The 13,363-nt window shown below is 45.3% G+C and overlaps 1 protein-coding gene across 1 annotated transcript; it reads right to left on the bottom strand.

Annotated features, from left to right (window-relative positions):
• Positions 1-5,516: 5,516 nt before the first annotated feature.
• On the bottom strand, positions 5,517-13,044 carry LOC102731071 (butyrophilin subfamily 1 member A1-like). Its single transcript, XM_006738984.2, has 4 exons — positions 12,723-13,044; positions 11,429-11,608; positions 10,693-10,719; positions 5,517-6,912 (listed from the first exon to the last, which is right to left on the bottom strand). The coding sequence occupies exons 1-4, from the start codon at positions 12,742-12,744 to the stop codon at positions 6,368-6,370; spliced, it is 774 nt and encodes a 257-aa protein (XP_006739047.2). The 5' UTR covers positions 12,745-13,044; the 3' UTR covers positions 5,517-6,367.
• Between the last annotated feature and the right edge of the window lie 319 nt (positions 13,045-13,363).

The following is a 13,363-nucleotide window of genomic DNA, read 5'->3' as shown; positions in this document are numbered from 1 at the left end:
GCCTTAGAGTACTAGAGAAAAAGCAACAAACGATGCCTAAGCCACGCATTAGAAGAGAAATAATTAAGATTAGAGCAGAGATCAATGAATTAGAAACCAGAAACACAGTAGATAAGATCAACGAAACTAGAAGCTGGTTCTTTGAAAGAATCAGTAAGATTGATAAACCACTGGCCAGACTTATCCAAAAGTTAGTCACCATATAATACATCATTAGTTTTTGATGTAGTGTTCCATGATTCATTGTTTTCATATAACACACAGTGCTCCATGCAGTACGTGCCCCCCTTGATACCCATCACTGGGCTAACTGATCACCCCAACCCCTCCCCTCTAGAACCCTTAGTTTGTTTCTCAGAGTCCATAGTCTCTCATGGTTCATCTCTCCCTCCGATCTCCCCCGCTTCATTTTCCCCTTCCTTCTCCTAATGTCCTCCATGCTATTCCTTATGTTCCACAAATAAGAGAAACCATATGCTAATTGACTTTCTCTGCTTGACTTATTTCACTTAGCATAATCTCCTCCAGTCCCATCCATGTTGATGTAAAAGTTGGGTATTCATCTGTTCTGATGGCCGAGTAATATTCCCTTGTATATATGGACCACATCTTTATCCATTCATCTGTTGAAGGACATCTTGGCTCTTTCCATAGTTTGTCTAATGTGGACATTGCTGCTATGAACATTGGGTTGCATATGGCCCTTCTTTCCACTACATCTGTGTCTTTGGGGTAAATACCCAGTAGTGCAATTGCTGGGTCATAGGGTAACTCTATTTTTAGTTTTCTGAGGCACCTCCACACTGTTTTCCTAAGTGGTTTTACCAACTTGCATTACCACCAACAATGTAAGAGGGTAGCCCTTTCTCCACAACCTCTCCAACATTTGTTGTTTCTTGCCTTGTCAATTTTTGCCATTCTAGATGGTGTAAGGTGGCATCTCAGTGTGGTTTTGACTTGAATTTCCCTGATGGCTAATGATGATATATATTTTTTCATGTGTCTATTGGCTATTTGTATGTCTTCTTTAGAGAAGTGTCTGTTCATGTCTTCTGCCCCTTTTTTGACTTGATTATTTGTTTTTTGGGTGTTGAGTTTGAGAAGTTCTTTATAGATCCTGGATACCAGCCCTTTATGCGTAGTGATATTTGCAAATATCTTCTCCCATTCTGTGGGTTGCCTCTTTGTTTTGTTGACAGTTTCCTTTGCTGTGCAGAAGCTTTTTAGCTTGATGAAGTCCCAAAAGTTCATTTTTGCTTTTGTTTCACTAGCCTTTGGAGATGTATCTTGAAAGAAGTTGCTGTGGCTGATGTCAAAGAGGTTACTGCCTATGTTCTCCTCTAGGATTTTGATGGATTCCTCTCTCATTTTGAAGTCTTTCAACCATTTTGAGTTTATCTTTGTGTAGGGTGTTAGAGAATGGTCGAGTTTCATTCTTCTGCATGTGGCTGTCCAATTTCCCCAGCACCATTTATTGAAGAGACTATCTTTTTTCCATTGCATATTTTGTCCTGCTTTGTCAAAGATTATTTGACCATAGAGTTGAGGGTCCATATCTGGGCTCTCTTTGCTTTCCATTGATCTATGTGTCTGTTTTTGTGCCAGTACCATGTTGTCTTGGTGATCACTGCTTTGTAATATAGCTTAAAATTGGGCAACGTGATGTGCCCGGCTTTGTTTTTCTTTTTCAACATTTCCTTGGCGATTCGGGGTCTTTTCTGATTCCATACAAATTTTAGGATTGTTTGTTCCAGCACTTTGAAAAATGTCATTGGACTTTTGATTGGGATGGCATTGAAGGTATAGTATGCTCTGGGTAGCATAGACATTTTAGCAATGTTTATTCTTCCAATCCATGAGCATGGAATATTTTTCCATCTTCTTGTGTCTTCTTCAATTTCTTTCATGAGTGTTCTGTAGTTCCTGGAATATAGATCCTTTACCTCTTTGGTTAGCTTTCAGATAAAAGGCCAGTACCCAAGATCTATAAAGAACTTCTCAAACTCAACACTCAAAAAGCTAATAATCCAGTCAAGTAATGGGCAGAAGAGATGAACAGACATTTCTCCAAAGAAGACATACAAATGGCCAACAGATGCATGAAAAACTGCTCAATGTCACTCATCATCAGGGAAATACGAATCAAAACCACAATGAGATACCACCTCACAACAGTCAGAATGGCTAAAATTAACAAGTCAGGAAACAATAGATGTTGGCGAGGTTGTGGAGAAAGGGGAACACTCTTAAACTGTTGGTGGGAATGCAAGCTGGTACAGCCACTGTGGAAAACAGTATGGAGATTCCTCAATTGTAAATGGGTTTATTTCCATAATTTCTCTTTCTTCAGTTACATTGTTAGTGAATAAAAAAGCAACTGATTTCTGTGCCCTGATTTTGTATCCTGCCGTGTTGCTGAATTCCTGCATGAGTTCTAGCAATTTTGGGATGGAGTCTTTTGGGTTTTTCACATAAAGTATCATGTCATGTGTAAAGAATGAGAGTTTGACTACTTCTTTGCCAATTTGAATGCCTTTTATTTCTTTTTGTTGTCTGATTGCTGAGGTTAGGACTTCGAGTACTATGTTGAACAATAGTGGTGAGAGTGGACATCCTGTTGTGCTCTTGACCTTAGGGGAAAGCTCTCAGTTTTTCCCCATTGAGAATGATGTTCGCTGTGGCCTTTTTGTAGATGGCTTTTATGCTATTGATGTATGTTCCCTCTATCCCTACATGGTGGAGAGTTTTAATCAGGAAAGGATGCTGTATTCTGTCAAATGCTTTTTCTGCATCAATTGAGAGGATCATACGGTTCTTGTCCTTCCTTTTATTAATGTGATCTTCCAAGTTGATTGCTTTGTGGATGTTGAACCACCCTTGCCGCCCAGGAATAAATCCCAGCTGGTCATGGTGCATAATCCTTTTAATGTACTGTTGGATCCTGTTGGCTAGGATCTTGGTAAGTAATTGGGCACCCATGTTCAACAGGGATATTGGTCTGTCATTCTCCTTTTTGGTGGCGTCTTTGTGTGGTTTTCGGATCAAGGTAATGCTGGTCTCATAGAGTGAGTTTGGAAGTTTTCCTTCCGTTTCTTTTCTTTTTTTTTTTTTTGAAACAGCTTCATAAGAATAGGTATTATTTCTTCTTTAAATGTTTGGTGGAATCCCCCTAGGAAGCCATCTGCTCCTGGACTCTTGTTTGTTGGGAGATTTTTGATGACTGTTTCAATTTCCTTGCTGGTTATGGGTCTGTTCAGGTTCTATTTCTTCCGGTTTCAGTCTTGGAAGTTAATAAGTTTCCAGGAATGCATCCATTTCTTCCAGATTGCTTAATTTGTTGGCATGTACTTGCTCAATACAAGTTCTTAAAATTGTTTGCATTTCCTTGGTGTTGGTCATGATCTCTCCTCTTTCATTCATGATTTTATTAGTTTGGGTCCTTTTTCTTTTCTTTTTTATAAGTGTGACTACAGGTTTTATCAATCTTATTAATTCTTTCAGAGAACTAGCTTCTAGTTTCATTGATCTGTTCTACTGTTCTTTTGGTTTCTATTTCTCTTTATTAATTCTCTTCTTCTGCTGGGTTTAGGCTTTATTTGCTGTTCTTTCTCCTGCTCCTTTAGGTGTAAATTTAGCTTGTGTATTTGAGACTTTTCTAATTACTTGAAGTCTTTTATTGCCATGTACTTCCCTCTTAGTACTGCCTTTGCTGCATCCCAAAGGTTTTGAAGAGCTGTGTTTTCATTTTCATTGTGTCCATGAGTTTTTTTCAATTCATCTTTAATTTCTTGGTTGGCCCATTCATTCTTTAGCAGGCTGCTCTTTAACCTCCAAGGATTTGAGTTCCTTCTAAATTTCCTTTTCTGATTGAGTTCAACTTTCAAAGCATTGTGGTCTGAAAATATGCAAGGAATAATCCCAATCTTTTTTTGTAATGGTTGAGATCTGATTTGTGACCCAGTATATGATCTATTCTGGAGAATATTCCATATGCACTCCAGAAGAATGTGTATTCTGTTGTTTTAGGATGGAATGCTCTGTATATACCTGTGAAGTCCATCTGGTCCAGTGTGCCATTCAAAGCCCTTGTTTCCTTGTTGATCTTTTGCTTAGATGATCTGTCCATTGCTGTGAGTGGGGTGTTAAAGTCCCCTACTATTATTGTATTATTATCAATGTGTTTCTTTAATTTTGTTATTAATTGGTTTATATAATTGGTTGCTCCCAAGTTAGGGGCATAAATATTTATAATTGTTAGATCTTCTATAGGATAGGCCCTTTACGTATGATATAGTGTCCCTCTTCATCCCTTACTACAGTCTTTGGTTTAAAATCTAATTTGTCCAATATAAGCATTGCTACCCCAACTTCCTTTTGATGTACAGTAGTATGATAAATGGTTCACCCCCTCACTTTAAATCTGGGGGTGTCTTTGGGTCTAAAATGAATCTCTTGCAGACAGCATAATGATGGTTCTTGCTTTTTTTTTTTTTAATCCAATCTGAGACCCTGTGTCTTTTCATGGGAGCATTCAGCCCATTTACATTCAAACTATTGAAAGATATGAATTTAGTGCCGTAGTATTGCCTGTAAAGTCCCTGTTTCTTTCTTTCTTTTTTTTTTTTTTTTAAGATTTTATTTATTTGACAGAGAGAGCACAGCAGGGGGAGCAGCAGGGAGAGGGAGAAGCAGGCTCACTGAGCAGGGAGCCCAATGTGGGGCTCAATCCCAGGACCCTGGGATCATGACCTGAGCTGAAGGCAGACGCTTAATGACTGAGCCACCCAGGAGCCCTGTAAAGTCCCTGTTTCTGTGGATTGTCATTTCTTTGTCGTCTCAGTTACTTTTGGGCTCTCTCTTTGCTTACAGGATCCCTGTTAATATTTTTGCCTGGCTGGTTTAGTGATCACAAATTCTTTTAGTTTCTGTTTGTCCTGGAAGCTCTTTATCTCTCCTTCCATTCTGAATGACAGACTTGCTGGATAAAGTATATTTGCTGCATGTTTTTTCATTACCCTGAATATATCATACCAGCCATTTCTGGCCTACCAGGTTTCTGTGAATAGGTCTGCTGCCAGTCTAATGTTTCAGCCCTTTTAGGTTAAGGACCTCTTGTTTTGAGCAGCTTTCAGGATTTTCCCTAGGTCTCTCATCCCAGAGGTTTTGGACTCTTGTGTTTTCATTTTCATTTGCTTCCATGACTGGCCTGGGGAAGCCCTGGAATCTTTGGATTGGTTTCCATGTAGCTCTGCACTCACCTGCCATGGTGAGAGAGAGAGAGAGAGAGAGAGAGAGGTGCCAAGGTAGACCAGATATCCAGGCTGTTGTGAGAGGGAGGAGGGAGGGAGAAGGAGGATTGAGTAGGTAGGAGTGGGAAAGCAGGAGCGGGGAGAGGGTAAAGGGAGTAGGAAGGGAAGGTGGGTGGAGGGGGAGGGGAAGGGAATGAGGAAGGAGAGAATAGGGGAGAGAAGGAGGAGGGGAAGGAGGGGGAGGAAGAGATGAGGAAGACTGGCATTTACTGAGCAACTACTTCATGTCTGGCACTGGGCTCAATGCTTTACAACTGCCCCCAAGTACATTTCAGAAATGTGTGTAATGATATGGTGTCCCAGTCAGCTTGGGCTGTGTAACAAATAACGCAGGCTGGGAGTTTTAAACAACACACATTTATTGTGTCCCTGTCCTGGGGACTGGAAGTCCCAGATCCAGGCATGGGTGGGGCTGGTTCCTTCGAGGCCTCTCTCCCCAGCATGTACATATGGTCTCCTGCCTGTGTCCTCATGTGGTCAGCAGCCTGTGTGTCTGTGCCTCTGATCCCTTCTTTTTTTTTTTAAATTTTTATTTATTTATTTGACAGAAAGAGAGATAGAAAGCAGGGGGAGGGGCTTAGGGAGAAGCAGGCTCCCCACCAAGCAAGGAGTCCGATGCAGGACTCTGTCCCAGGACCCTGGGATCATGATCTGAGCTGAAGGCAGATGCTTAACTGGCTGAGCCACTCAAGCACCTCTGATCCCCTTTTCTGATAAGGACTCCAGTCATGCCAGATCACGGCCTACCCTAGTGACCAGCTTTTGCCTTAACCACTTCTGTAAAGACCCCATCTCCGAATACAGCCCCATCTTGAGGTCCTGGGGTTTGGGTTTCAACATGTGAATTTGAGGGTACGTGATTCAGTCCATAATATATTGTCAGTATTCCACAGGGAAGGAAAATGAAGATAAGACAGGATAATTCAGAAAGGTGCATCCTCGTATGGATCTAGTTGGCATGTAGAATGGATATGTCTCCCCCAAATCTATGACAGGCTAGAGCAGAGAGATCATGGGTCTTGTTGGAAGAGGGTCCCCACCCTCTTCTGTCCCTGGTTCTAAGGAGGCCCCAAGGCCTCTGGGGCCTTGAATTCTGAGATGATCAGGGGGGTGGTGTCGTGTGTCCAGAGGCAGAAGAATGGCCTCAGGGGCTCTGAGGAGAGTCCAAAGAATGTGTAGATGAGAGATCCATTGCCCACGTTGTAGAAGGAGACTGTGCCAGCATCACAGTCCAGGAGAATGCCCACCTGATGCAGGGGCTCTGAAGGGTACAGGCGAACCCTTGGGAAGGCGAGGGCCCAGAACATCTTCTTGTAGAGCTCCAGGGCCCAGAGTCCATGCTGGGGGGCCTTGGGGATCCTTCCCTTCCGATCCAAGCTCTCCAGACACACGCCAACATTCCAGGCCTTCCTGTGCCCCACCTGGACCTCCCAGTAATACCTCCCAGCAGAGAACTGCTCCCGGGCCAGTACACAGGGGTCCTGGTCAAACCTGCTGGGGATATCTGGCAGTTCCTGGTCAAAGAACAGCCGCCTCACACTCTTCCCATCCTCAGACAGGGCGAGTTTGGGGCTTGTGGTATCAGGGTCCAGGGATGGGCTCACTGTAAGAAGAGGAGAGGGTTAGGCTTGGGGGTTTGTGTCCCCAACCTGCACTCTTACATGAAGCAGACCCCGGGGCCTCTGGGTGAGGTGAAACCACAGCCTCCCTGGGAGTCCCTGTGCTCCTCCCTCCCCATGTTCTGTCCAGGACCCCATGCAAACAGGCCATCCTAGTGCAGCTGAAGCAGCTCCAGGTGGATTTCTACCAATGAAGGGACATGGCTGGCACACTGTGGGGTCTGCTTGCCCCCCCAGTTCTCAGTCTCTCAGCACGTGTGTGTGTGTCTGTGTGAGAGAGTGAAAGAGAGAGAAATAGACAGAGAGGTAGACAGAGAGAGACAGAGACAGAAGCAGGGAGAGAGAGGGGGAGAGCCAGAGAGATATAGGGGAGAGCTAGAGACAGACAGTGTCCTGAGATATAGGGAAAGACAGAGAGAGACAGAGAGAGAGGTAGAGAGAGGCAGGGAGAGAGACATAGGGGAGAGATAGAGATAGAAACACAGAGAGACAGGGAGAGACAGAGAGACAAGGAGAGCAAAGAGAGAGAGAATAAACCAGATAGACACAGGGAGAGAGATACAGAGACAGAGACATAAAGAGAGAAAAAGAGAGAGACAGAGAAAGAGACAGATACAGAAACAGAGAGATAAATAGACAGGGAGAGATGGAGAGATAGAGAGATAGAGATACAGACAGAGAAAGAGAAAGATGGGGAGACAGAGAGACAGAGAGAGACACAAAGAAAGATAGAGACACAGAGAGAGATAGACAGAGAGAGACAAAATGAGCAAGATGGAGAGACAGAAACAGAGAGACATAGGAAGACATGGGAGGATGCAGGGGGACAGGAGAAGGTGCCACAGTACATTGATGCAGGTGCTGCTGGACAGCTCTGGGGTCAACGACTGAAGAGTCACATGTGGAAAAGCCCAAGAGGCATCTTAAGAGCCCCACAGCTGAGATGAACACCTTCCAAAACAGAGTCCTTCTCTCCTGCCCTGCCATCCTTCTCAGAGCCCTCAGAACCCCAGTGTGTGACCTGGGGAAGGTCTGTCTACACTTGGGCTCCATACCAGAGGCAGGGAGGGTGTGTGGGGACCAGCAGGGCACCAGGCTGCCCCTGCAGCCACCTTTTCAACAATAGAAACCTCCTAGCCAGTGTCCACCCTGGCCCATTCTAAAGCCAAGTATGTTGTTGTTTGCTTGGGTCTGCACCCAGATGCCCAGACAGTCATGTTTCCTGACCTTCCATCCCTGTCAGTTGGACAGGACCCATGCTCTCCTCCTATTTGAACCCCAGCTTTCTCCTTGGTCTCTACCTCCTTCTGGATAGAACTCTGTTCCCTTTTGCTTTCCAGCAAAGACTATTTATTTCCCCCCAGAATTCTCATTGCTGCTTTCTGAATTCTCCACCTTCTGCCCCATCAAAACCCTTCCCCTGTAGAGTCTGGGCTGTGGAGATGGAGCCCACCCATGTTCCATCTCCATGATATGGTCAAACATGGACTCCCTAGCTGAACAATGAGCCTGGCTTCTGTTATTCCAAATTCCCTCATGATTAAATAAAAATTATTTACATTACAAAAACAGTCCCAGACTTACAAAGAAGCTGAAAAATAGCATAAACAATATGTCTACGTCAACATCTTGCATAACCCACGTAAAAGGATCAAAACCAGAAAATTAACATTGACACAAAACTATTCAGTAATGACCTCTCACACACCACCCCACACCTGGCCTCCAGTGCAGACCTATCGTCCCTGAAAACTGTTCTCTAGCTTGTTCTCTTCCCCCCTGCTGGCTTCATGTGTCTTACACCAGATCATTCCTTTTAGGCAACAGACATGCTCTGCTACCTTAAAGTAAAGGACCCTAAAGTAAAACCAAAACAAACCCAAATAAAACACTCTGCTTGATTCCCCACTCACCAGTTTTTAGCTCAGCTGCACAGACAATAATTTTGAAGTTTTCCTCCCAGCTGTCTCCATGGGGCACACCTCTCTTTGCACACCACACTAGCCAGTTTTTCTGGGTCATGTTCCCAATCTTATCTCACTGTATTTCTCAGCTGCATGGAATGCCACCAGCTGTTCCCTCACCACACTGTATCCGTGGATTTCAGCGGTTAAGCATCCCCTGGCCCTCCCACAACTCTCTCCAGACTCCTGCTCAAACAGACCTTCAAATACCAGGTTCTCCAAGCCTAGATCTTGGATATGTCTTCTGTACCTTTCCTTTTTGTTTTTTAGTCTTATTTCTTTTTCAGAGAAAAATTTTTGAAGAGTAATTTTAGGTGTGCAGATAAATGAAGCACTTCCTGGCTCACTTTTCTGGTTTTCAAGGCCAGATATATGCCATGGATCCCAAATTCCTATCTCAAGTCCACATTTCTTCCTGGGAGCTCCAGACTTGTGTATCTAAAGATTTATCTGATGTCCCCAGATGGAGATGTCTGAAAACATCTCACTCTTAAGAGGTCCAAGATGATTTTCACTTCTTTGGCCTAAATCTGTCTTGCTTTGCTTCAGGCTTTCTCTTAGATGGAGCCACCATGGGCCCAGGGACATTGGCTCCGAGAGTCACCTTGGGTTCCTTGTTCTGCCTTGCCCCTGCTGACCCTGCTACTTATGGCCCAAGGACCCAACTCAGGGCTGTTTCCTCTCTTCGATCAGCGCCTCTCCCCTGCTTAAACCCCCTCACTTATTCTGCACCATATTTCACATGACATCCAGACCCCTACCTCGGCCTTCCAGGCTCTGTTGGTCTGGGCATCCATAAACCTTCTCACACCATTGGATTCTCTTCCACATGCCCAGCTCTCACACACCACAGATGACCTTCTCCCTGCCGTGGTGGTGGGTCCACCCCTCCTCCTCGCAGGGCTGTGGTCTCACTGTCACCCAGACCTTCATTTAGATGTTGCCATCGCATCATCCCCAGGGCCCTGGACATCCTATGTCAGTGCTCTTCTGGCCAACTTCATTATTGTATTCCAGTTCATTCCTATAATATTTACCCTGATTCATTCCAGTTTTGGTTAAAGAAAAATCACTGGCTGATGGCTTGATTCCCACACATAATCTATGCCCCTTGAGGACAGGAGGAAGTCATTTCATTCACTAATAGATGGCTGGCTGCTGGAAGAGGAGGTGACTGGTCAATACTTTACATGAATGAGTAAGTGAATGAATGAATGGATGATCGGCTTCTCTCTGTCCCCTCCTGGACCCTCAACAAGTGGCTGTGCTCAAACAGGTGTCCGCAGCTTCCCTGATACCTGTCAGTTGCCTGGTTCATGGTCTGCAGTTATGCCCTTCCCAGTCCTCTGTCCACAGCCAGACTCTCCCCTCTCCACTCCACACTTCCCACGTAGATGGTGTCCTGGGCTAGAAAGTCACTGGTTCTGCACTCTCTCTGGTGACAGAGTCCCCTCCACAGTGGCTGTGCCTCAGGAGAGCTGGCTTTCTTGCTACCTAGGCTCTGCAAGTCTGTCTCTTCCCCAGGTAGTAAACAGGAGCTAAGTTCTCCCAGGGCAGGTAAAACTTGATGTTTAGAGCCATGTGACTGCCACTCACCAGCATTTAGCACAGCACTTCTGCACTCTGGAATAGAAAGGAATACACACACACACACACACCCCAGTGCTTCTGCATGCATATGTGCACACACAAACACGCACGCACATAAATGTACAACAAGCACACACAACACACATATACATGCACACATAAACACACAATTGGGGGGCAGAAGCTTCCAGCCCCCAGCATGGCCCTCACCATGGATGACCTTGTCCTCTGTCCAGCCTGCAATGAGAGAGAAAGATGGGAAAATGTGGGATTGTGCTGATTCAATGGGGCCAAAGCTCAAGTTCGGGAAAGCTAAGTCAAAACAGGACTTAATGAGTTCTAGCTGTGACCCTGGAAAGCATGAACAAATATAGGTTCTTCATTGCCCAATAAAACAATAATCTGAGTCTTTTCCTTTGTAGGGAAATCATTGTGGGGGATATCCTGACAGCCCTGTCTTACCACTTCCGTCATGGGGATGTCTGTGCTCTGCTCCCAGACTGGGGCCTGATGGCTATGGGCAAGGACACAGCAGGGAAGGGAGTGGATGGGCGAGTGCAACAGTGCGTACTGATTATAGTCCCTGCACCTACACTGAGACCCTGGCACGTGCCAGGCACCCTGCTGCATTTCTCACTTGAGCACTTTCATGACGTTCTCATCACCCCCAACTGATAGACACTCCTGGGTTCAAGCTCAGATCTGCCTGTCTCTGTGATGGAGACCTTCCAGCCTTCCCGAAGTCACCCGTGAAGAGCAGCTGAACACCGCTCAGAGGTAGGAGATTTCACTGGGCATATGTAAGTGGGTAGTCCCTGAGATGTGTCCTGGGCCGCTCTCTCCCATTCCTCCCATGCTTGAGCGTGCTCATAGGAGACTTCATGCAGGGCTCCCCACCTGCGCCCTGGTTGGAAGGGACATGTCTGTCCTCCTGGGGCCTGCTTACCCTGGAGGCACTGATCCTCTGCTCTATACGGTGTCTCTTCTTCCAGCTGCAGCATATTCCTGTCCTTCTGACATTTCTGGAAGAGACAAGTGGCTCCAGCTGTGGCAAGCCCTGCCACAGTGAGGATCAGAGGTAGCACTGTCTTCCATGCCGTTGACGGGGAACTTCTGGAAAACAGAGCTAAAAGAGAGCGCAGGGAGGTAAGAATATCAGGGGAAAAGAGCACCTGCATTCTTAGGACACACACATGACAGGGTTTGTGGGTCGGGGGACATGATGCTGGGAACTAACCTGAAATGACGAGGAAGACATACGTGTGTGTTTGTGCAGACAGATCTGGACAGATGCACAGGAGAAATGGTAGGTAAATGGCAGAATGTTAAGTACTGTGTAGGTTTCCACAGCATTCTGCATGCCATTCTTGCAAATTTTCCATAAGCTTGAGGTTGTTTAAAAATGAAAATTATATGCACCCCCAAGGTGTCCATCAGAAGGTGAAGGCATAAATAGGCAGTGGTCCGTCTGGTCAATGGAATGTTGTTTAGCACTAATAAGGAAGGAGCTATTGGTGCAACCACTGTGGGGACCTGGATGTATGTTCCTCAGAAAATTAAAAGTGGAACTACCACACGATCCATCAGTCCCACTTCTGGATATTTATACAGAAGGTAAGAAATAAAAATATTAGCTCTAAAAAGTTACGTGTCCCCTTATGTTCATTGCACTCTTATTTACAATAGGCAAGATATGGAAACAACTCAATGTCTATTGAGGATGAAAGGATAAAGGGAAAAAAACATATTTATACAATGGGGTAATATTCAGCTATAAACAAGGTGGAAATCAGGCCATTTGCAACAACATGGATGGATACCTTGCGGGCATGTTGCTAAGTGAAGAAAGTCAGATGGGAAAATACTGTATGATCCCATGTATATGTGAAATCTAAAATGAAACAAAACAAGAAAAAACCCAAACTCCAAGAAAACCAGAAAGCCCAGCGCGTAGATGCAGAGAACAGATTGGTGGTTTCCAGAGGAGAGAGAAGGGGGTGGGTGTAATGTATGAAAAGGGGCAAAAGGTACAAACTTCCAGTTATGAAATCAGTAAGTTCTGGGGAGGTGAGGAATAGCATGGTAACTATAGTTAATAGTGCTGTGTTGTATACTTGGAAAGATCATACAGGTTCTCATCACAAGAAAAATGTTCTGTCACTGTGGGAAGTATTGGATATTAGCTACTTATTGTCTGGGGTGCTCAGACCTTTTTGGCCTGAACAGAACAAAACACTCACAGGACAAGTGATGGTTGGCCATTTTCTTCCTCTGGAGGAGGGGGCTGGAGATGGAGCAGGAGAAGTTCCCCACAACCCCATCCTGGATGGTCACATTGGACACCACTGAGAAGAGGCCTGTTGTTGGTGAGGCTGAGAGGTAGGTCGCAGAAGGTAGGGGCTGGTCTCTAAAGTCTCTCCACTCCACCTGGGGCTCCGGGTACCAGCCCTGCGAGGTGCATTGTGCCCAGACACCTTCACCCTGGATAACTTGTACCCGGAGTCTAGGCTTCGAGCCAAGCCCTGTGGGAAGAGATGTCCGTTCCAGTCTCCACAACCACCAGTGCTTCCATCAGAAAAGTACAGATCCTGAGCATTCCAGCAGGAATTAGGGGTTTTTCACAGATCACCTACTCTGTGTAATGTTTATATGCCATATGTGACCCTTGTTTCCAGAAAGCATAGGACAAAACGGAAAAGGCCCGGAAAGATCAAAAACCCTTCCTATACTGCAGAATTAGTGTCTTTTCCCCCTGTGTCTCTGTCCCTCTCTACCTCTGCTCCCCTCTTTCCGGATCAGTTCAGGAAAGGGAGAGAAGCAAATTTAGAAAGCAACGTCAGGTGTCCTGAACTGAGCTTCACTGGCCCTGGTGAAAATATGC

Source organism: Leptonychotes weddellii, chromosome 7 (assembly GCF_054177405.1).
Source record: "Leptonychotes weddellii isolate Sample4059 chromosome 7, ASM5417740v2, whole genome shotgun sequence".
NCBI lineage: Eukaryota > Metazoa > Chordata > Mammalia > Carnivora > Phocidae > Leptonychotes > Leptonychotes weddellii.
The sequence above is the reverse complement of the archived record's forward strand: the minus strand, read 5'-3'. Positions and strand labels throughout refer to the sequence as shown.